Source organism: Mobula birostris, chromosome 12 (assembly GCF_030028105.1).
Source record: "Mobula birostris isolate sMobBir1 chromosome 12, sMobBir1.hap1, whole genome shotgun sequence".
NCBI classification, from domain to species: Eukaryota; Metazoa; Chordata; class Chondrichthyes; order Myliobatiformes; family Myliobatidae; genus Mobula; species Mobula birostris.
Genome location: NC_092381.1, coordinates 49738013 through 49763612, shown reverse-complemented (window position 1 = coordinate 49763612; position 25600 = coordinate 49738013). Strand labels below are relative to the sequence as shown.

General features: G+C 41.1%; 1 protein-coding gene across 1 annotated transcript in view; it reads right to left on the bottom strand.

Annotated features, from left to right (window-relative positions):
- The window catches only part of trabd2b (TraB domain containing 2B), a 425448-nt gene extending 401312 nt beyond the window's left edge, over window positions 1-24136 (bottom strand). Inside the window, exons 1-2 of the mRNA XM_072273776.1 lie at window positions 23629-24136; window positions 22646-23206 (exon numbers count right to left, since the gene is read on the bottom strand). Coding sequence (XP_072129877.1) covers window positions 22646-23206; window positions 23629-23835 — 768 coding nt within the window. The 5' untranslated portion in view covers window positions 23836-24136. The remainder of the gene's footprint in view (window positions 1-22645; window positions 23207-23628) is intronic.
- Window positions 24137-25600: the final 1464 nt, after the last annotated feature.

Here is a 25600-nt window from a genome sequence, read left to right as displayed (position 1 = left end):
CAGTAAAGTGATATCATTGTACGTTGATTTAATGACAGTTAAGTGCATTATACCACTTACTGAGTGACAAGGTTTATAGTTTTCATATTTTAAAGCGGAATGAGAAATTCACAAGGTTCAGAAAGAGATAAGCTAAGGATGTGGCACCAAAAATGTGACAGCACATGCTATTTTAAAAGGTTTAACCTCCATTCATTACAAATTACTAACATATGTTTCACAAGGTTACCAGGCCTTTATAAACTGGTAATAGATCTGCATTAAACAGCTTTCTGTATTCTCAATTAACTGGGTTTCGTAACTTTACAGCAATAAGTATACATTTGTAAAATAATGCTCCTTGTCAAATGACTGTTGCATACATCGGAGCTATCACACTCTGTTAAATAATTAAGTGTTTGCTTATAACGGACATTTATAATGAATGATAACAAATGTAAGGACTGAAGAAACCTCTGCAAAGTAGAATGAAGACATGTTGTGCTTTTCTATTAGAATCATGCTGTCAGGTGACTGAACTCTGAAGAATTACAATGATTGTGACAATGTGCTTTTGCATTGTAATATTTGGGAGTTTTTCTTCCGGTAATAGACCGTATCCTGTTGCCAGTCTATATAGAATATAGCTAAACTCAGCAATTAGATTCAGGGTTTCCTATATCTAATAAATGTCAAAAGAGGCACATAAAATATACGTTTTTAATCAGACAAGCATAAGTAAGAGCATCTGGAAGTTCTTTCTATGTAGAGCACATTCCTTTTTTTTAAAAAGAAAGTCACCTGAAAGCCAAATCCAATATTAAAAATCAACGTGGGGCATAATATGATTGTCAAAGTACATTTTCAGTCAGATTATGAAAGAATGCAACTACTTGATGAATCAGTTTCTTGTAACAATTTTATACAACCACTAGTATATGAAATGACATCTTGTTTAATAAAGTACTGTATTTGTAGAGTTCACCATCATGTTGTTAGAATAGTTTGCAATGATAGTTGAAGTTGAGATTGTATTGCAGTGGTTGTGGGTGGGATGCTGTTGGCGGCTACTTGCCAATTTTATTCCCAAAAAGTTAGTGAAATCAAGAAGTTGGCGATAATATTTGCTTTTAACTTAAACAGTGTAGTCAGTCATTCTATGACAGCTACCCAAGATCTGGTTAGGTTCCAAAACATGGAAATAGGATCAAATAGAATTCCATGGAGCAATGGAAGTGATTTAGCCCAGGTTCTATTACCCTAGCACCTATTAGACAATTGGACGAAGTACCTCAGTCCACTATTCACACTGCACATTAATGTACTTCTATCGTCAGAGGTCCACTTGATGATGTCACTGTCTTTGCAAACCCAATTTTGCACTTCATAGCAAAGAGGGATGGTTTGGATGCATTGGGCAACTAGAACAATATCATGCAATTTGTTGATTTTTTGGTGGAACACACTGCTGGAAAAATGGTAGACAGAAGGGAAAGAGAGGGAGGAATTTCTAAAGATCATAAGACATAGGAGCAGAATTAAAGCTATTTGGCCCATCGAGTCCACTCTGTCATTTGATCATGGCTGACTTATTTTCCCTTGCAATCCTATTCTCCTGCCCTCTCCCCGTAACATTTGACAACTTTAACTAACCAAGAACCTATCAACCTCTGGTTTAAATATACCCAACAATTAAGCCTCTACAGCCACTTGTGGCAATGAATTCCACAAATTTATCACCTTCTTGCTGAAGAAGTTCCCCTGAGCCAATAGGCTGGTCCTGGACTTATTTCCTGGCATAATTTACATATTACTATTTAATAATTTATGGTTTTATTACTATAATTATTTATGGTGCAACTGTAACGAAAACCAATTTCAACGGCAACATTTAATGTAAATGTGCTCAATGGTTGGGACTGTTTTACCCATGATGTCCTGGGCCAATTCCACTACCTATTGTAGGAATTTCCACTCAAAGGTATTGGTGTTCCCATACCAGCCCATAATTCAGCCAGTCAACACACTTTCCACCACACATCTATACAAGTTTGCCGAGGTTTTTGATGACATGCCGAACCTCCACAGATTCCTGAGGAAGTAGAGGCGCTGTTGTACTTTCTTCGCAATAATATTCATATGATGGGTCCAGGACAGGTCCTCTGAGATAGTGACCCCCAGGAATTTAAAGTTACTGACCCTCTCCACCTCTGATCCTCTGATGACTATTGGCTCATGGACCTTTGCTTTCCCTCTCCTGAAGTCTATAATCAGTTCTTGGTCCTATTGATATTGAGTGAGAGGTTGTTGTTATTACACCAGCAAGTCTTTAGTCTCCCTCCTGTATGCTGATTCATCACGACCTTAGATACAGCCCAAAAGAGTGGTGTCATCAGCAAAGTTGTGTATAGTGTTGGAGCTGAACTTAGCCACACAGTTATAGGTGTAAAGAGAGTAGAGCAGGGGGCTAAGTACACATCCCTATGGTGCTCCTGTGCTGATGGAGATTGTGGAGAAGATGTTTTTGCTAATCAGAACTGACTGGGGTCTACAAGTGAGGAAATCCAGGATCCAATTATACAAGGGGATACTGAGGCCCAGGTCTTGGAGCTTACTGATTAGTTTTGAGGGAATGATGGTGTTAAATCCAAGCTATAATCGATAAAGAGCATCCTGACTTATGCATCTTTGCTGTCCAGGTGTTCCAGGGTTGTGTGAAGGGCCAAGATGGCATCTGCTGTAGGCCTGTTGTTTGACTGATGCAAAGATAGTTGAGGGGATACTTAATAGAGATGTCAGGATTATGACATGTCTAGATGAGGATGCCTATTCTGATGGTAAAACGGTGAGGAGCACACTTTATTCAAAATATAAAGGAAGAATGAGAGTTTTCATATGGAATTAGGAACTTGCTGTGGAAAACTGTCGTTTTTGGAAATTTTGTGGTTTATTCTCCAAATCATTTCTTTTCTCCAGTCTTTTATCACAATCTGTAACTTCTGACAGACTCTTCCTATTTTTTTCCTCACATCTCTTAAATGTCACTATTGACTTTAATCTCCTGCCTGAAACTCATTATCATTCTTCCAGGTATTGTAAAGCTAGCATTCCTGTTAGAACTTACACCTACTTTGTTGCTGACACTGACGAAAGAAAATACCCTAAAATTATTAAATAAAAATACAAACTGTTATGCAAGCTTTTACTTAGTTTATCCATGAAATTTTTACCTCAAAGAGGAATGTTTTTGAAATTTGCATCCATTTTGTATAAAATATTTCCTTGCTAGTATTCACTGTATCAGTTTAATTAGAATTACAGAATGAAGGACGGGTAATGGCACAGATATAAAAATTAACTGTAGCTTATAACAATCTTGAACCAGCCAAATAATTTGGTGGCCACCCAGTCCTGTATTTCAGAATATTCAACTACATCAAACTGTCACTACCAATATCAATGTAATCCCTCAACCCAAGCTAGGCCCCAACTATAAGCAGAATCAAGTTGGCAGGCAATTCTTAGTCTTAATACAATACAGCAACGTGAGTAAGTACAGCTAAGAGTTAGTTTGTATGGTCCAATAACTAATTTATTAGCAGCACGGTTCTTAACTTCTATTTTTTATAGAATATATTTTCTCTTTTCTGGAACCAATCATGTAAAATAACAAATGCTAAACATTCTTCACATACGAGGAAGACAGTGAGCACTAATCCATCAGGGAGAGTCACATCCAGCTCCCACTTGACATTCACATGTTCAATGCAGAGCAGACATAGGGAATGAGAACAGAAGTCTTTGGCTGGTCTTTCCTCTTTCAATACCAGGTGCATACCTATCACGTGTGGTACCCCTACTGTCATCCAGCTGGGAGCAATTAATTCAGCACTGACCATACACTAATGCTGGAACCTATTTGGTCTGTTTGGTTCAGTTCCAAACTGGGTAGCAAACATTTCCACTGAAATTATTGTGAGACCAATCCAGTTTTATTGGCATGAAGCAATTTAAGTCAGCTGGTTCGTCTCCAGTTAGATGTTTCCCACTTCCTTTTATTTTCCTGACAATAAGACACAAGATTATATTTTTGTTAAAAATATTCAGAATGTTTTCATTTCATTGTAAGAGCTGAGATGCGTTGAAGTACATTAAAAAAAAATTGGAGGTTCGGCATCAGTTTGTTTGAAACAGAATCAAAGAACTGTACATAGCCTGCTGCTTCTATATTCTAATAAGGGGAATATTTGACTATGTTAGGACAAGACGCAATCGAACAAAAGTTGTTTTCCACTGATTTTGTAACAACTTTGTGATTGAATATGCCACTGGGAGTTTCATTTGAAATGAAGTGAAATATTATACATGAGGCATTGTGAGGTGTTCCATAATTCTAATGAAGCAGAACTTGAGTAAAATTAGTGTTTTAAAATATATTGTATCAAAATTGGCACAATCTCCATTAGACAATCAGTGATTTTATGTAACTAAGGATACCCAAATTAAAGTCGGGCAAAAAGCCCCCAGTGAGAAGTACTGATGAATTACACTTGAGTATTAGGAATTTTCAGGACTTAATAGTGGACATTGGCAGAATTAGAGCCACAAAAGTTACATCTGTTATAGATAGTGCTAATGAGCAGCTGTATGTTGCACTCTTTTTTTATTTAGAGATGCCGCACTGTAACAGGCCCTTCTGGTCCAATAAGCCTGTGCTGCCCAATTACACCCATGTGACCAATTAACCAACTAACCTGTAGCTCTTTGCAATGTGAAGGGACACCAGAGCAACTGGACAAAACCCACACAGTCACACTGAGAGGGTACAAGCACCTTACAAACGGCGGCGGAATTGACTTCACGTCACTGGCGCTGGCTCCGAAGTTCAGTGTAGCATACATTTAATGTCACCAGGGAGGTATAAAACATGAAACCTTTGCAGGTGTAAGATGACTCAGGAACATGACTGAAACATATGCTAAGCTGCCTCTGCCTGTTTTCAACATCTTCTCAAAGTACACAGATTTCCCCGCATGGAGGTTATCCAAAGCAATAAGTTAGTGTTGATTTGGCATCACTGCCTCATTTGCACTTGGATCAAAAAATGCCCATTTTAAACCAGATGAAAAATATTATCACCGTAACATGGACACCAGCAATTCAAACAGCCTTCGACTGGCATCTGTAATAATGACAAGCCTGGCCTACCACACCATACATCTGACATGGAATTGCCAAAGGTTAGCTGACTGCCACAACATGCACACGGATTTCTGCAAGCGCTGTTTCCATAGCTCTATTTTGCTTGTAAGAAATTATGTACAAAAATAAATCAGAAGTGTATATTGATAGTAACCTGAATTTAAATCCATAGGCATAGGGTCGGTGCTATTAGCAAAAGTGCAATAAAGGATGTTTAATAATCTACGTTTAATGAATGTTGACTCCATCTGAAGTGGAACATTTGATGCCCTAGTCAATAATGTCCCTCACCATTACTTAAAAGCAGCCTAAAATGGGGTTGCTCTTAGTGCTGTTTGTGCAGATTTGTAATGTGTAAAATGGCTGCGATGATAACTTACAAAAGCAGTCACCACATGTCAAAGCAATTCGTTGCAAAAAACACTTTGAAATGTTTCTAAGAGATGTGATAAGGTGATTACATAAATGTAATTCTGTTTCCGTCTTTCAGCTCTGCTCATTGCCCCTGTGGTTTTTAATGATTGGAAACAGCTGATCGGCTAATCAGTTCTTTTCAATAATAAAATGTGAATAATGGTAAACAGGCTGCTAGCGTTTGTTTTAACTTTGAAAACACAAACCTTTTTGGCAGTGCCTTCTACCTGCTGCGTTGTATAATGTTTCAGACCATGGCCAAGAAATTCTATCACATAGCACAACATTTTTGTGGACAACATGATTGGCTTTTATCAGAAACTCAATCTCATTTACAGTTCATCAACAGTACATATGGAGGGCATTGGACATGCAAAGCTACGTTAAACAGCACGTTTTAATGTCCCTTGTACAAAATACTTTCTTGATGGGTTGTGATCTGCTCCTGTTAGTTAGCAAGGGTCAATCTTTCTTGGCCTGCCGCCATGGTGTCTTAGGGAAGCACCATCGTCAAAAATAACAGTGGCCTCCATCCCACTGCCACCTCTTCAGCTCCTCCATCACTACATCCCCACTCTGCCTGACCTGAAGTCACTGCTAAGCCCAACCCCACCACTAGTTTCCAACTGCCTAACTTTGTCCACTGTCCACTGATTGTGATCCTACCAGCACCCCTCACAAATGTCTCCATGCATCCTGGGATTGACAGCCCAATTCTGAACGCCGTGTCCTGCACAAAACTGTTACAAGTCCAACATAGTCAATCTCCTTTCTAATCTATTATCATCTAGAAGACCTCCTTGAACATTATTTTGTTCTTGTAGTTACAAGAATATCAAGATGCTTTGGAAATCTTAGAGAGAGACCACAATGTTCATATTTTTACAGAGAATTCTAATGTGAAGCTTGGATGGAATTGCAAAATGCCAAGTGAAACCCACTTTGTTTTGGAAGGTGAAGACAGATTTTAGATCTCATTAACTCTACATCATAAGATCGTGACAGATAACCGCAACAAGGTTCTTTCTTCAATGAATGACCCAGTATTGGTGTTGTTTATCATAGCTCCATACTTCCCATCATAGCTTGCTCAGTATTTGGTTCATCAGGAATCAAAGGATTCATGCATTAAGGATGCAAAATATACTGATGATGGCATAAATAATGTCACTGAAATAAATACGTAAAAGGTATAAATCAAAACAGTAGATCAATGGTTCAAAGTTGAAGTCCGATCTGGAAAGTCAGAGGATGGTTATAAACTCGGGAAAGTCTTGAAAATCTTTTCATTCAATTGCAAATCTTTCTCATGTGATTCTTGTTATTCGCCACACGTTAAATCAAACCCCATTTGTCACAAATAACAGTTAGAACAAATATTTAAGCAACAAGTAAGTGGGAGGTGAAATGAAAATAATATTCTGAGCCAATACAGCTTAGGATTCATTTAGTACATGATGTTACATTTCCTTTCATAGGTGGTTTTATTTAGTTATAGAAATTAAGAGAAAAACACCAAAAACGTGAAGAAGTTAATTATGGAGTATATTACCATTTCCTTTAAGTATTATGTATTATTTGTCTTATTCTTTTATAGGTCATACTTCCTTTTGAAATGTGTTAGTTGGATAGGAAAGGCTTGTACATTTTTTGCCAAAAGCCCTCAGGTGTTCATGGCAACAGCTCCATCAGACTGGAACATTTTGTAGCCAAACCACTGAAGCTAATAAAAAAAATTCAAAGAGCCCTCAAACTTCTTTCAGGAAGCTGGCAAGAATCAGTCTTCCTGTCAGGCTGTTAAAGCCACAAACTAACCTACGAGCCCAAATAGTCACACCCACTTGCAGAAATGGGTACAATTTAGTAATCATCCCTCTTTTTAAATTTAATTGGAGCTTTACTTCCCATTTACTTGAGTGATGCCACAGGGAACCAGTGCTTGGAGTTAATGCGAATCTCCTCACCAAAACCACATTAGACTCTAAATGCAGCACGACATGGCAGGTTAGTGAATTTGCTGTCTGTCAGGGTGAAAAACACTCACACGTGGCTTTAATTTGCCATGTGTTTACAGCCATCACTCACTGAAGTGCTAGGATACCAACCTGCAAACAAACTCCTAACAAGAGCCAGGAAAGTAGAAAATAGAATTCTGCAAGCCTGAATTAAAAGAATACTGTTTATTTGAACTCATTCTGGAACCAGACCAGGAAAGAAGTTTACATTCTTTGGATCAGTCAGGGCTCTGGAACCTTCTCTTTGGTTCCCTCTCAGCTATAGGGTTTCTAATATTTTAACACTAAGCATATCTTTCCTTCCCTCCCATTTTCCACTGGGATTTCTCCCTATCTGACTCCTTGTCTATTCGTCCCTCCCCACTGATCTCCCTCCTGGCACTTATCCTTGCAACCAAAACAAGTGCCCTACCTGGCCCTACACCTCCTCCCTCACTACCATTCAGGGTCCCAAACAGTCCTTCCAAGTGAGGTGACATTTCCCCTGTGAATCTGTTGGGGTCACCTACTGTATCCGGAGCTCCAGGCGTCGCCTCCTGTATATCTGCCGAGCACCTACACTCCATCCACCAGAAAAAGTGGGATCTCCCAGTGATGGCCCATTTCAATTCTGGTTCTCATTCCCCTTCTGACATGTCAGTCCTTGGCCTCTATTTCTGCGATGAGGCCATATCAGGTTGGAGAAACAACATCTTATATTCCATTTGGATAGCCTTCAACCTGATGGCATGAACACTGATTTCTTGAACTTCCAGTAATTGACAACTCCCCCCCGCCCACTTTACCATTCCCATTTCCCTCCCTCACCTCATCTCCTTATCTGCCCATCACCTTCCTCTGTGCTCCTCCCATTTCCCTCTCTTCCATGTTCTTCTACCCTCTCCTATCAGATTCCCCCTTCTCCAGCCCTTTATCTCTTTCACCAAACAACTTTGCAGCTCCTTACTTCATCCCTCCCCCTCTCTTGGTTTCACCTATCACCTACTACCTTTTACTTCTTCCTCCCCTTGCCCACCTTCTTGCTCTGACTTCTCAATTTTTTTTCTCATTCCTAATGAAGGGTCTCAGCCTGAAACGTCAACTATTTACTCTTTTCCATACATGCTCCCTTGCCTGCTGAGTTCGTCCAGCATTTTGTGTGTGTGTAACACCCACCTACCCACTTTATCCCTCAATTCTGTTCATGCCAGGAATGCATAGTATTGCCTTTTCATCTAATGAGAGTTTGCCTTTTATCACGTAAATTTAGTGCATTTTTGTTTTATACAGAAACATGAATGAATTCATCATAAGCAGTAAATTCAGAAGTTCAAGAGAAATAAAATGTTAGTGATATTTTATGTGAGAAACACAGCACTGATTTCAATATGAAGTGAAATTTTCATTTCAATCCTATTACAATATCTCGCTGAATTTACCTCAAACAAGTGATGCATTTTGGGAAGGTACCAAGGACAGGACATAGACAGTGAATGGCATGGCTCTTCGAAATATTATAAAACAGAGAGAGACCCAGGGATACCAGTAAATAGTTACCTGAAATGGAAAAAAATATTTACCCAAGGTGGTGAAGAAGGCCTTCAACAGCCAGTATTGAATGCAAGAGTTGGGACGTTATGTTACAAACTTACAAGATGTTGGAAAAACATTTTCTAATGTTTGCGCGGTTCTGGTCACTATATGAAGGGAAGGGTAAGGATAAAACTAGAATGGATACAGAAGAAAATTCAGAAGGAAGTTGCCAAAACAGAGAGCTTGTGTTATAAGGGGAGACGGAATAGGCTAGGACATTTTTCCTTCGAGTGAAAGAAGCTACAGGCAAACATTATTGAAGTTTATAAAAATTTTGATGGGCATAGATAAGGTGGATATCTTTTTCCAAGATTTGGGAATCTAAAATAAGAGTGTATATTACAAGTTAGGAGGGGAAAGATTTAAAGTGGACTTTAGGGGCATTTTTTCCACACAGAGTGCATGGAATGAGCTGCCAGAGGAAGCAGCAGTTGTGGACACAAATAAAACATTGAAAAGATATATGGACAGGTATATGGATGAGAAAGGTTTAGAGGGACATGGGTCAAGTACAGGCAAATGGGAGGAGCTCAGGCAAGCATGTTAGTCAGCATGCTTGAGTTGGGCTGAAGAGCCTGCTTCTGTGCTATAGAACTCTATGACCCGGACGCACTTTTCAATATTAAAAAGGTATTATATAAATGTACAATGTTGCAGTTGAATAGTTGGACTACACATCTGAACAAAGCGAACAAAACAAACCTCAGCAAAAATAAATGATAATGAATGAATAATGAATGGGAAATACAGAAAGTGTCGGGCATAATTAGCTAATTTATTCTCTGGTTGGTAGACTGGTTTGTGCTGCCACTAATTTTTGTTTCTATACTGAACTGTCAGCTTCTAAGCTCTGGGTTAAAACATAAGTGCCCATTCCAGTGACCTCCATGTGCAAAATAAAAACCAACCAGGTCTTGCTCAGCAGGACCATGTTATAAATGGCTATCGGTAATGGTTCTAGACAGCTGTTAATACTTGTTTTTGATTTCTACTCATTTAACCGAAATGCCTTTAAGCACTGCATTTATGTATATCAAATTAAGCGTGCTTGCAGTCCAAGAATTTCTGGTTGCAAATTGCTCATTGTTTCTATTTAAATAATTTGGAATTAAATTCAACTAACTTTACTTGTTGTAAAAAGAACTGCCGACAAAACTTCTTTCTCAGTTATCCAACTAAGAAAATGTTCCTTTTCCTGTGTCTGGGAAACAATAAATGTCCCCTTCAAATTTATAGTCACTGCCATTAATACGTCACACAAGGAAGTCTGAAGAATCCAGGAAGGGCAGAAGATTACACTATATATTCAAATAACATTCCAGTATGGGTATTCAATAGCAATGGGCCTGCCTTCAAGATCTGTGACCTATAACGCTACACACGTGGCTCCCAGTTATTAAAGATTGATTTGGTGGAAGTGACCCCACAGAGGCAGAGATATGAATATATTTTATGTTCCATTTTCCTCTATCCATGTTAACTGCAAATGGACTCTTGTCACTTGACAGGAAGGCAAATTCAGTATCTCCCAGAAACAATGTTTTTTTAATGTAATTTTACACTGAAGATTGTGTCTTTTGTACAAACACTTATATCACTTTCCAACAGCTCCAAGAATGAAATGAAATGTGCCAGGTCTAATGGCAATGCTGGAATCCTTTATGATTTTGGTTCCCTCAGGGGAGAAATTAATCTGTAACTTTCCCATTAGACATTAAGTTCCAGTCACATGAAAGAGCAAAGGGGCAGTGTGCTGGTGATTTACCCAAATCAAAATCCATGAAAAATAACCTGGACGAAGTATTAATATACTCACTTGGGATAAATCTGTCTACGTGCCTTCAAGCTTGCATTGTATTCTTGGGAATGAACACAAGAGGGGCGCCTGTTCAAGGACGTGCAGCACCCAAGAACTCAGGCCAACTCTTTAACTCTGTGGCCTCATTCCTCCATTCTTCTTCCCGGACTTGATCAAGCTCTTGTGCCAAGTGCATTCAGGCTCCTGAGAATTAGATTATTTTTGCATCTGGTATCCACAAATTTCATACTAAATTCATACCCAGAGTGTAATAAATTTGATTCAAGAAAGCAGCACAGAGCAAGTCACACAGCTATTTAAATGTCTCCACCCAAAATGAGAGTTGGAGGGGAGCCCACTGTAACAGCAAGCGTCACCATAGCAACGTGGAATATTCCATGACATCAACAATGCACAGCAAGCACTGATGATGGAAGGGTCACCTTCCATCACTAGCTGGGCACAGCCAAAATGGAAACGCCACATAAATAAAAGAGTATGTGATTTTTAGAACATAGAACGATACAGCACATACAGGTCCTTCAGCTCAAGGTATTGTGCCAACCCTTTAACCTACTCTATGATAAATCTAATCCCTTCCTCCCTCATAGCCCTCCATTTTTCTTTCACCAATGTTCATATTTTTTTATTGAAATACGAGTTTGGCTCTGGAATTTCAAAAGTCTGGATTTAGCACTTCCAATGAAAGTTTGATTATATTGCTTACCCGATTAAGTCATGCAAAAATCATAACAATTTACTTCAGATCAGTGACTATTCACTGTTAGATACAGTGCTGAAATCTGGAATTATTAACTGTTCTGGATCAACATGTTAAACTGAAGGTGCTAATCCAAATGGTGCCCCTTGAAGACAATTGCTTGGTGGCTTTCTGGCAATGTAGAAACCCAAGTACATTACAATTTCATCTTTTAATTCTGGTTAATTTTCAGCTCATTGTTTTCTTAAATTGATTATTTCCAACATTTTTTTTTCAATAATTTCCTAAAACTAGTTGTTGGGTTAAAAGTCTAGAGGCACTAGCCAACACCCCAATTTTGTGCCTGCATTTTCAAAAATACATTGAGCTAAGATCACACCCTGGCAACGAGAGCCCGAGTAGGTGCCTGAAACCTTGGGCTCTCGCTGCCTGGGTGTGAACTTCTCAGATTTACGTTTGCACATTATCCACTACTGTGGATGAAAGTGAATTTGGGCAAGAAGATAAAACAGACACAATTACTCTTCTCACTTACATGACAGGTCTGATGTCTGCTTTGATTAGGGTCAAGAGAATGGAATTTTGCAAGGGGTATATCATGTGTACCAAAGCCACAGTATCAGCTGTCACCCGTTATGTGTACGTGATTCGAACCCACTTGGGCCTTACTCACTTCAAGTTCAAGTTTATTGTCATTCAACATTTATGCAGCTAAATAAAACATCAATCCTCTTGGGCCAAGGTGCAAAACACAGTGCCTATAGTTACGATCCAGCAAACACAGTTGCAAAAAGACTTTAGCAGAAGTAGCTGAGAGGCATGGCCTGAAGATCAACAGGCTGACATAAAGTGCGAGGTGTATGTTTATATAAGACAGTATAACGTTACTGGCACTCAATGTTCCCTCTAATTTGTAATGACTTGCGTGCGTGAAAATCTTGTGCTGTGAAATTTTTTGCCCAGTGACAACAACATGTGTGCACTGAATAACTTCTTCAATAAATAAGCCGGTTCTAAAATCTGCAGACAAATCATCACAAGCTCCACGTCATCAACACTGTCCGCATCAGAAACTGGAAAAGGAAATGGGATTGTTCACAATCATGAAATACACTTAACATGCCAACAAGGTAGAGGGTGACAACATTTTGTGCGCAGTTTAAATTCCTTTGTGTGTTAGTAGCAAAGTGCACACACACCTTAGAGGGAACATTGCTGGCACTATTATAATAAATCAAGCAGCAGTATACACATGTGAAACAGCAGCAATAAAAGATGAAAAAGTGACTAGTCGATCAGTGACCAGGGCATTCAGACAGAGTGTACATTCATGTGTGCTGAGTGGCAGCGGGATATTATGACGTCTAACAGCCTGGCGGAAGAAACTGTTACCCAGCCTAACAGTTCTGATGCTGTTGTACTTTCTGCCTGACAGACAGCAGGAGGAAGGCTGGGAGTGAGGGGGGGGGGTGTCTTTGACAATTCTTAAGGCACTGCATATGGAGCATTTCTGATCTATCTTCCTGAATGGGGGAGGGAAGGGAGATGCCTTTCTTTCTCCCTGGGTCTCCTGTCCCATGATCCTCTCATATCCCTTTTGCCAGTCAACTGTCCAGCTCTTGGCTCCATCCCTCCCCCTCCTGTCTTCTCCTATCATTTTGGATCTCCCTCTCCCCCTACCACTTTCAAATCTCTTACTATCTCTTCCTTCAGTTAGTCCTGACGAAGGGTCTCGGCCCGAAACGTCGACTGTACCTCTTCCTAGAGATGCTGCCTGGCCTGCTGCGTTCACCAGCAACTTTGATGTGTGTTGCTTGAATTTCCAGCATCTGCAGAAATCCTCGTGTTCGGGAGATGCCAATGATGTTTTCAGCAGTCCTCACTATCCGTTGCAGGGTCCTGCAATCTGATGCACTGCAATTCGCATACCAGACGGCTGGTCAGGACACTCTTAGTGGTGCTCCAGTAGAATGTGGTGAGAATTCACTTGCCTCAGTCTCCTCAGGACGGAGGGGCACTGTTATCCTCTCTTGGCTAAAGAGGTGGTGTTAAGGGACCAGGTGAGGTCATCAATAACATGCACGCCACGAAACTTGGTGCTCCTGACTCTCTCCACATAGAAGCAGTCAATTTCTGCCTGCCTGGCCCAGAACTGATGAAGTCAAGCACCTCTCTAGGAACCACAAGTCTTTCTGAAATGTACAGTTCAATGTGTAGTGCTTTTAGCAGCTGAGACTGTCACTTGTTTGTAGCTCTCCCCCTTCCTCAAAATACTTAAATGCTGAAACTATTTAGTAAATAAGATTGTGTTTGCAGTGTACCTGATATCTCAATGAATAAGAACACACTGAGAAGTTAAACCAGAACAGAACATACATAGTGAATGGCAGGACCATGTGAGGGTGCCATTAAACAAAAATACCTAGGGGTAGAAGTACGCAATTCCCTGAAGGTGTCAATGCTTTTAGACAGGGTCTTGAAGAAGTCTTTAGTCAGTCAGGGCATTGAGTACAAGAGCTGGGACATCATGTTATAGTTGCACAAAATGTCCTTGGAGGAATGGGTACAGTTCAGGCCGCCACACTGCAGAAAGGATGTGATTAACCTAGAAAGGGTACAGAAAATATTCACAGTGCTGTTGCCAGGATGAGAGAAGCTTGAGTTACAAAGGAGAGGTTGGACAGGCTGGGTCTGTTTTTGAAGCAAATGAGGCAGAAAGATGTCCTTACTGAGGTTTATAAAATCATGAGGGCATAGACAAGGTGGATGGTCAAAGTCATTTTCCCAGAGTAGGAGTGTCTAAAATTAGACACCATAGGCTTAAGGTGAGAGGGAGGAGGTTTAAAGGCGATCTGAGGGTTAAGTTTTTCACACGTTTTTCTAGTTGGTATCTGGAATAAGCTGCTAGAGGAGATGGTGGAGGCAGGAAGTTACAACATTTAATAAGCATCTGGACAGGTACTTGAATGAAATCGGCATATAGACATATGGAATTAATGCAGACAAGTGGGATTAGTATAGATAGGCATGTCAGTTGAATTAGATATAGTACGTTGGGCCGAGAATCCTGTTTCTATGCTGTACAACTCTTATTCTGACTCTTATGTCTGTGCCAAAAAGAAAGATTTACTTTCTGAAGACTTAGACAGATTGATTATGGACCTCTACTTTCCATTAGCTTATGAGAAGTGTTATCTTGTAATCTGCTTCCACTTTTGTAATGTCGAGGAGGGTCCGATCTTGTGTAAATTTGACATCACCACATTAATAACTGTCCTTGCCCTATCATATTTGCATCTGTATTGAAACTGACAGAAGGTGACTGGACATATCTGAAGTACTTAACTTAACCTGGATCCGAGCTGTGGCACTTAACAGCTCCACAACCGAGTTCTGCAATCGGCCTCTAAAAGCTTCACAAAGGTAATTAAACATACACACTGCCAAAAAAAAGGCCTTATCAATTAGCTCCATATCAAAAGTAATTACTACAATAACACAGCCTTCTCAATAACTAACAGGGTCGCTATTATGGATAGCACATTGCCACCAAAGTAAAATTAACTGTAGCCATCAATTTTAAAGCTACTACCTCTATTCATCCCCTTAATATGAAAAGGAAAGTCATTAGAACATGCCTCATTCACATGGAATTTAAAATAACATTTCTCAACTGCGTACATATAAAGTACTCAGTTGAAAATTAATGTTGTATTTCAGAAAATACTTATTTTGTAAAGACAAAAAAAACAATAACGGTTAAATAATTGTGCAGTTCTGGAACACATGTTTCTTGAAACTTAAGGTTGAAGCTAAGGCTATGACAAGAAAATTTCTTGGTGTTATTCATAACATCAAGAAGAAATTATTAATAACAGGTTATTGATGTAAAAATCACGAGAGAAAAATCTTACCCAAATAAACAATCTCCAACAGAAGTCATTTCATAGCAACGATGAGCAGGATTGGTTTTCCTTGAAGTTTTTACTAATATGGTTCCATGCCTAGAGTGCATTTTGGAAAGTCTGTTCACTTAGCTGTCTTTCTCCTCCCTGCGTACAGACAGAAGCTAAAAAGCAAGACTCCCGAGATAAAGAACAACAACAAGTTTGTCAAGAGAGACAGAGGAGCAGCTATGGGATTTCTTCAAGCCAGTGGACTGGGCCATGCTCAAGGGACCATTAGAGGATCTGAATGAATACACCACAGTTGTAGACAAGTGTGTTCCCACAAAATCATTCTGAGTCCTCCTCTACCGAAACCCTGGATGAACCATGAGATCCACAATCTGCTGAGGGCCAGATCGGTGGCATCCATGTCTGGCAACCAGGTAAGGTACAAGAAGTCCAGGTACAATTTCTGGAAAGCTACCTCATGGGCAAAGTGGAAATTCTGCACCAAACGAACTACTGAAGGATACTTGACAGCTCTGACAGTGCTTGAATGCTATTACCTCTTACAAAGTGAAACCAAATGACATAGGTGTCAATGCCTTCTATCCTCACTTTGACCATCAAAGCATAGAGTAACCATCACAAACTCTCACAGTCCCCACTGACTCTGTGATTTCAGTCTCAAGAGGAATGTGAGAGCATCCTTCAGGGAGGTGAACCACAGGAAAGCAGTCGGCCCTGTTGGGTTACCTGGCCGAGTACTAAAGACCTGTACTGATCAACTGGTTGGCGTGTTCACTGTTATTTTTAATTTCTCACTTCAGCAGTCTGAGGTACACACCTGCTTCAAGGAGGCTTCAATTATACTGGTGCCTAAGTAGAACGTGACAATCTGCCTCAAAGACTATCATCCCGTAGCACTTACATCCACTATAATGAAGTTCTTTGAGAGGTTAGTGAGAAAACATACCAACTCCTGCCTGAGAAATGACTTGTTTCAGCTCCAGTTTGTCTACCAGCGCAACAGGTCCGCAGTAGATGCTATTTCATTGGTTCTTCACTCAACCATGGAACCTCAGGACAGCAAAGATGCATACATTAGAAAAATCTTTAACACCTACAGTTTGGCATTCAGTACTATCATCCTCTCAAATCCAATCAATAAGCTTCAAGACCTTGGCCTCGATACCTCCTTGAGCAACTGGATCCTTGATTTCCTTGCAGACCCCAAACAGTTTGGATTAGCAACAACATCTCCCCAAAAATCTCCATCAGTGCTCTTGAAGTGTGGATATAAATCTTACATTTACTCCATAACAGCAAACAAGCCTTGATATTAACCACTGGATCCATAACCATTCTCAGAGATGACTGCTGTAAAACAAAACTACATCATTACCCTAACACTTCTCTCAATCTTTCTTGCACAGTATTTCTCCTCACCTCCACCAACTTTCCAAAAGAGTGAAGCTAATCTTGAAAACCAAAGGGAAGCTGTTCAATCTACCCTCCAGGGAAACAAGCTTGTTCAAACTTCAGCATTTTGTGTTTGTTGAGTGATCCCTATACTCCAACATGCTTCAGAGACAGGACTACCTACAGCAAATATCAATCAGAATCAGATTTATTACCTCTGACATATGACATGAAATTTGTTGTTTTGCAGCAGTAGTACAGTGCAAAGACATAAGATCCATAAAGTACGAAGATACTTCATAAAGTACGAAAATAAATAAATAAAGAAGATAAAAAAGGAATAACAAGGTAGTGTTTGTGGGTTCATGGACATTCCAGAAACTTACAGAATCCCCAAAATTTAAGTAAACCTGTGTCCTCTCCCAGGCCAGCATTCCTGGCTTTGAAGACCTGATTACACCCATCAGCAACATTGGGGAGCTTGTGCTCCTTTTATACATGACATCAGACAAACACTACTGCAAGCTCTTCTGTGAGAACAGACTACCAGGTGGGCAAGGAACAAGATTTAAGGATGTGCTCAAAGCCTCATTAAGGAAATGCAACGTCCTTGCTGTTTCCTGGGAATCTTTGGCCCATAACCACTCCAGAAGCCTTTGGATGGTATTGAGAAATCCAATGCAAGGGGCAGAAGGAATGCACCGCCTTTCAAACTACCATCCTGCATCCCAGCATCAAGATCCTGCTCCGTCTTATTAACTATCTCTTCTGAGGAGTACAAAAAATTCACCTTCAGTCCCAAGAGGAAGACTGATGTATGAGGAATGAGAAATATCTGTTCCAAGCTGAATATGCTAGGTTACCTTAAGGGGGTGATGAATCAGCATACAGGAGGGAGACTGAAAATTTGGCTGAATGGTATAGCAATGACAACCTCTCACTCAATGTCAGTAAGACCAAGGAACTGATTGTAGACTTCAGGAGAGGGAAACCAGAGGACCATAAGCCAGTAATCATCGGAGGATCAGAGGTGGAGAGGGCCAGTAACTTTTAATTGCTGGTTTTCACTATTTCAGAGGACCTGTCCTGGACCCAGCATATAAATATTATTGTGAAGAAAGCACAACAGCGACCCTACTTCCTCAGGAGTCTGTGGAGGTTTGGCGTGTCATCGAAAACCTTGGCAAACTTCTATAGATGTGTGGTGGAAAGTGTGCTGACTGGCTGCATTACAGCCTGGTAATGGGACACCAATGCCTTTGAGTGGAAAATCCTACAAAAGGTAATGGATTCAGCCCAGTACATCATGGATAAAACTCTCTCAACTATTGAGCACATCTATATGAAACATTGCCATAGAAAAGCAGCATCAATCATCAAAGATCCTCACCACCCAGACCATGCTCGTTTCTCGCTACTGCCATCAGGAAGGTGGTACAGGAGCCTCAGGACTTGCACCACCAGGTTCAAGAACAGTTATTACCCCTCAACCATCAACCTCTTGAAGAAAAGGGGATAACTACACTCATTTAAGGACTTTGTTATATTGTTATTTCATGCTTGTGATTTATTGCTATTTATTTATATCTGTATTCGCACAGTTTATTTACAATTTACAGTTACTGTTCTATAGATTTGCGAAGTATGCCCACAGAAAAAGGATCTTAGGGGTATATGTGGTGACACGTACAGTGTGTACTCTGAAAATAAATTTCACTTTGAGCTTTAATTGCAAGTTGCTGTCTGGAAATACATGTTTCGAAATTCTTTCTGTATATTATAAATTTGTACATCGCTGAAATACCACCTCTTCAGGGAAACCAACTCCCCCAAAATATTTCTATACGTCTTCCAATATGCTTCAGATACAGCAACACACACCAAAGTTGCTGGTGAACGCAGCAGGCCAGGCAGCATCTCTAGGAAGAGGTACAGTCGACATTTCAGGCTGAGACCCTTCGTCAGGACTGCTTCATATACAGTATCTTTTCCATTGATACACATTCCTAGATCTCAAGCACAGCAGATGTTGGCAGGTATGTCTGCATTACTACACTGTAAAAAGTACCAACTTCTCTGACACCCACAAATGCTTAAGATTTACTTCCTGACAACCTCCAGCTATTTACTGTTGATGCTCCACATGGCCTCATTAAGCAACTATTAGCACATCATTATATCAATGTGCCTCCTTTATCTTCCTTCAATTGTTAAGACAGTCACATCATTCCACATGCAGGACTTCCAAGGCTTCCTGCCATTCATGGGAGGTGGAGAAAGAGAGCAAACAAGCAGGAAAGTGGAGTTGACATTATCAGTTAAGGAAAATGTAAACAGAGAAAGCAACAGCACCAAGAGAACCCTGGAGAAATCTATGCGAGACTGGCACCAGGTTTACAAGACACAATTAATTCTGAAAAAAATACCAACGGGGAGTCTGCACAAAGACGGTTCATTAAAATGGAGTTTAAGAAATCTAACAGATTTACATGAAAAAAGGGAACAACACTAAATCCTTGTTTATTCTCCACTGAACAGTATTTCCATAAGTCAATGCTGTATCTCCATATTAAAAACAAATTCCTTCCTTCAGAAGCCAAGTCATATAAACTCAAATACTAGATAATAGAGTTTTGTGAAATCTCTATTTTCAGTTTATAACTTGAGACCGTTAACCATGATTTCATCCAGTTTACATTATATCTGCCAACAGCTAGCGAATGTGGTGATAAACATCTCAATTCTGACAAATAAATATAGTCACTTCCTCCAAGACAGTATTCATTTTTATATATTCAGATCCAAGATTTGATGAGAAGATCTAATCAAACAGAATTGTTTTATTCAACAACAGGAAAGATGTATTTGCCATCTATTCCATTAAATTAGTCACTACTTTTCTTCTTCAAAAATTGAATTATAGCTATTTGAATCATGCAACCAAACATAAACAACAAAAAATTTGGCACTGATGTTAGTTCAAATTTATAGACAAATCAAATAAAATTGGCTAGCATTAGTAAAATAATTGGATTAGTTAAAAGGAGAAGAAAATGTAGGTTTTATTAAATATTAATAACCGACAGTAGCATAGAAGTTAGTGTGACATGATCACAGCTCAGGACATTGGAATTCGGAGTTCAGTTCCAGTGCTGTCTGTAAGGAGTCCCTGTACTTCCTCCCTGTGGAATGAGTGAGTTTTCTCTGTATGCTCCGGTTTCCTCCCACAATCCAAAGAGGTATCTTGTAGGTTATTGTTCAGGTAAATTGTCCTGTGATTAGGTTAGGGTTAATTGTGGTTCTTGCCAATTGCTGGGGAAGTGTGGCTCAAAGGGCTGTGAGGGTCTATTCTGTGCAGTATCACTAAATAAAAAATAAATAAGTTACTGATTTAAATATTATCCTTCAATAGGTGTAACATTTGATCTACATTTCACAGCAACAAGTAAAAAATATATATTTTTTGTCCAGAAGAATAAAGCACATTACTTCAGGATTCCCTTCCATTCCTATCTAAACTTCAAAAGTGATTGCTCCCCTTCCCGGTTTGTTCCACACTCATTTGCTCCACAGATTTGGTCTTTGGTCACCAAATTCTTACAGATGTTCAGTGGAGAGCATTCAGTCTGTTTGGGAGGCTCCAATGCTCAGGATCTAAGGAGGGTGCAGAGGTTTGTAGACTTAGCCAGCTCTGTCAGGGCCACAACCCTCCCCATCATCAAGGACATATCCAAGATGTGGTACATCCATCACTCAGGACCTTCCCCGTCCAGCAAATGCCCTCTTCTCCATACTACCATTGGGGTGGAGAAACCAGAAGACCCACCTCTACGTTTTAGAACAACATTTTCCCCTTTGCCATCTGATTTCTGAACAGTCCATGAAGAAAATCATATTATTCCTCTTTTGCACTATGAATTTATCTTTTGTAACTTACAGTAGTTTTATGTCTGGCTCTGTACCGTTTCAAGACACAAAGTTCACCACGTGTCATTGATATTGATTGTCACTTCGCTAATGAGGTGGGTGTGGACTGACGGGGCAGGATCCCGAAGACACAAGAGATGAGGTATGTTGGAATGGGGAGGAACAGAAAAAGTGCTGGAGGAACTAAGCAGGATGGCAGTATCTATGGAGGAAAATGGACAGTCAGCGTTTTGGTGAGAGATCTTGACAACATTGATTGGAAATACAGAATCCCAATTTACTTATAGATGAATTATGGTAGTTATGGTGACATGGTTGAGCTGAATCTTGCTCTTTCCCAATGCCTGACAGTAACCCCATAACCTGGTACAACTTGGCGTCAATTTGCACATTTCCTCAGCTCTGTTGCCACAAAGTAATTTGAAATATGCCGTGTTAAAGATTTTACAACAAATCCAAAAACAACTAAAATAGCAAAAAAAAACTCTTTTGGCTCCCCCCATCAATCTACCAGCAAATCTCAGACACGCACTTTGTGGATTGCAGTCTGAGGAATGTTTGGTCTTTACTCACTGGGGGATAAAAGAAAGACTTGCATTTCCATGTTCCATTTCACAGCCTCGTCGTCGCAGGGTGCTTTACTATCCATGAAGTGCTTTTGAAGTGTAATCACAGTTACATTTTAGGAAATTTCTGCATGACACAATACTACAAACAAGATGTGATTATAGCCATCTTAACCTATGTTTGTTATGCTGATTGATAGAGACAAATTAACTAACAACACCTCCCCAACATTTCTTTGCAACGGTGCCATGAGGATCTTTCGCATTCAGCCGAGACATCAGATGAAGTCTCGGTTCATGCTCTGATGCAAACGACGGAGCCTCCTATAAAGCAAATCCACCTCAGCGCTGCGTTTGAGTGCAAAAGGAGATTTCAGTGCCCATCTACCCGGAGAGAGAATCGAGCCGTAACCCCTTGATTTGGGCGGCGAGACTGATGACGCACCCCACAACAATTCTGAAACACAAAAAAGTTACAACCACTGCAAAGTAATTATAAGGTGTTGAAAGGAAGTGTTTGCTGATCTGAAACCCTTCCTTCAGATTAGATCATTAATCTTCACACCGGAACCCAGAAGTCATTTTATAGAGCCTTGAAAAATTTTTACTCTGGTGTCCATTCACATAATTTACTGCAATGTCCCGAAATTCAAGGCACGGCGGTTTAATAGGATTTTTTTGTGCTTCTCGATCGACTCGGAAAGTTGAAGTTACAATTGCATAAGAGTCTGTCGAATTTAGGGGGACGCATCTGATTTATAAAAATAAAGCTATGGCACTAGAAAGGAGACAAGTTTCCTCTCCAACTAGCAGATGCTCCAGAAAACAATGAATCGACGTGAAGTGATAAGATTGTTTTGAAAATGGGAACGGGCACTCTTGCCCAGGCTGCCGAGTGGGAGAGAGATGGGGCAACAGGCACGCGTCCATCCGACACGGCCACAGCTCGCAGGGGAGAGGACACCCCATCTCGACAGAGGGACAGCAGTCCCACGACCCCGATCCACACCAGTCCTGCAGCGGCGCAGAACGCGAGCCCCAGTGACAGCGCGTCTGGATGCGAGCGCCGCATTCACCTGCTGCCTGCGGGCTGCACTCGCATCCTAACGCGTGTCTTTTGCAGACCGCTCCTCCGCTCTTACCTGGGAGAAATTGAGCCCATTGAGCGGATGGCACTGCTCCTCTACCCGCTCCACCGCCCCCGTCCTCTTCTTCATCCTTTCGGCCTCCTGGGCCAGGTAGAGGTCAAGCACCGGGACCCCTCTGGACCTGATATCCGCCTCGGTCAGCGAGTTCACCATCAGCATTACCCACACCGGCCGCTTCCTCTCCCAGTTGCCGGCGATGGCGTTGAACAGGTAATCCGCATATAAGCCCTTGCCCCTCTGGTCCGGGGTCATCCACAGAGGCATCATCACCTTCACGTATTCCAGGTGGCGCTTGAGCCTCCTGTACAGATCCCGGGGCAGGACGTCCTGAAGGTTCTCGCCGTGAGGCAACATCTGACAGCTAGTGAGGGCCGAGATGGTGTAGGGGTCGGTGAGGTCCAGCTCGAAGTACACGCTGTTGCTGTGCTGGAAGGCCCGTTTGCAGTTGTCAGCCACGAAATCCCAAACCCTGGTGTAGGGCACGTGAATGGTCCCAAATAAATAAGCGGGGGGCTCCCGTCTGACCGTCCAGAGGAACGAATTCATTTCCCTTTGCTGGTTAAAAATAATGAAAATATTCTGTCAATACACATATTTACTAATGCAACGAAAAATAGACATAAATACAGGGATGGTTTGTTTAAAATAAGAGATCTTTCATCTCCTGATAGCCGCGGAAGGTAGAGGTGCTCTTCCCCCCTCTAAAGCGGGGAGCTTTGCAAAAACATTAAAGCATTCGCCCGGAAAGGTGAGCTGCGCATAGTGAATGGAATCCGACCAGCAAAGTCAAAATCGATTGGCGTTTCTTTAAACCGAATCGAACTGCTCCCGGCTGGTGAGTCTCGGCATTTAGCAGAACTTCAGTCAGAATTTCTCCGCAGCCTGGGGAGCTGATCCCGCAAGCACGACTGCGAAGCGGACACTCACAGAGCTAAAGTTGTAGAAGTGACATTAAGCGACAAAACAAAGTTACTCACCGACTTGGGAAGTTCACAGTGTCCCGTGTCTCGGAGATTATTCTCCTTGGAGCTAACACTTTGCACAACTATACTCACAACAACCCACAGCAGCCCGGCGTTAGCCTGCATCATGCCTTCCATCGAACTTGTTGCCTGATATTTATGTATTAGTGTGGCGCGAGTAAAAGCCTGCTGAAAATGCGGCGAGGAAGATCGCGGGATCATAAAGCCCCTTGATCTTGGATGTTGCGATCACTGTATACAAGCTGAACGCCACAAGCCGCCATGCTGCCCCAGGAGCACAGCCGATCGTCCCCCAGAAAGTTTTCTTTTATTGAGTGAGGTGATCGTGATGGGAGAGTGAAGGTTTTTTAAAAGCATCTCCCCCCTTGGCCCTCCCCGCGGTCGCACATGAGGCAGATGCTGGGCTCAGATACTAAGCTTGCTGACTCTTATTTGCACAAGCCGGGGAAGGCGGGTACTGCTCGGCATGTCAGTATGTCACTTCAGGGGCGAACTCTCGCAACTTTTAACTGCACCGGAGGGCGAAAGGAAACTTTTTTTTCCCTTTTCCAGCCGTCCTTCCTGGTGCAGCCCGAAGGTGGCGCCGCACACGCGGAAGATCAAAAGCCCGGAGCCGTTCGAGGTGACAACAACCAAACCTGAGAGCGCCTGCCTCGCCGACCCGTGTGCTGAGCTCGAATTTTTCTTACATACAAAAAAGATAGAGCCACCCGATTTCTACTGAGACCTTTTCATTGTCCAAATAGGTCGGAGGAGGAAGGGATAGCGATTGAACTGAAATAAATGTTCCGCACTGTATGGTCAATGGTATGAATAAATAATATTTTGGAGGTAAAAGGCTCTAGCAGGAAAGTAAACTGCAGGGACCTTCCCCTGAACCGCTGAAGTAGCTTACACTGGTAATGTAATTCAGTGATTTCTATAACTATTAAACTTGAACAATTGAAATAGACATTGAGACCAACCCTGCTTATTGCTGTTTACTCTTCTTGCTAGAAGTTGATATAATCCTTAATCCATCCTGATTGGACATCCTATTATCACCTTTCCTTCAATCCTGTATCTAATCTATTCTTAAAATATTGACATGCTCTTTCTTTTGTAAATGCTGATGCAGTCTGTTTCACAGCCTCCCGGGCAAAAATGTTGCTCCTGTACTCAGTCATAGAACCATAGCGCATGCGTTTGAGCCCATTGCCCCAAATGGACCATGCCCAAACAGGGTACTTTGTACCACATCCTTCTAAACCCTTCCTATTCACGTACCTGCCAAATGTCTTTTAAAAGTTGTTTTTGTATCTGTCTCTGGCAGCTCATTCCATATATTTACCACTTTCTGTGAAAGTTTTTCCCTCTATTAAACTTGCCCCTCTCACCTTAAACCTATGCCATGTGATTCTCCAACCCTTCTGAAAAGATGGACTACACCCACCCTTATCTATGCCGCTTATGATTTTAGGCACCTCTGTAAAATGGTGGCTCAGTCTTCCATGCTCCAGGGAGGTTATCCTATCCTGCCTAATCTCTCCCTCCAACTCAATCTCTCAAGTCCTGGCAAAGGTCTTGTAAATACTTCCTGTACTCTTTCCAGACTAATAACATGATTCCTATTCGAGAGGGTCCAGGGAATGTTCACAAGAATGATCCCACGAATTAAAGGTATATTGTATGAGGCATGTTTGAATACTCTTGGCATGTTTTCTATGGAGCTTAGAAATATGAGTGGAGATCTCATTGAAGCCTATCGATTACTGAAAAGCCTAGATCAGTGGTTCCCAAAGTGGGTGATATCACGCCCCCCGCCAGGGGCAGTGGCAGTTTCTATGGGGCACTGTAGATAAGAGCGGCAGTAGGGGGCACTTAGTAGCAAGGGGGACAGCTGAGGGATTACAGGTTTAATCTAAGAAATTAATTACTTATTATATGATCCTCAGTGCTTCATAACTGAGTACAATGATCATGTAAA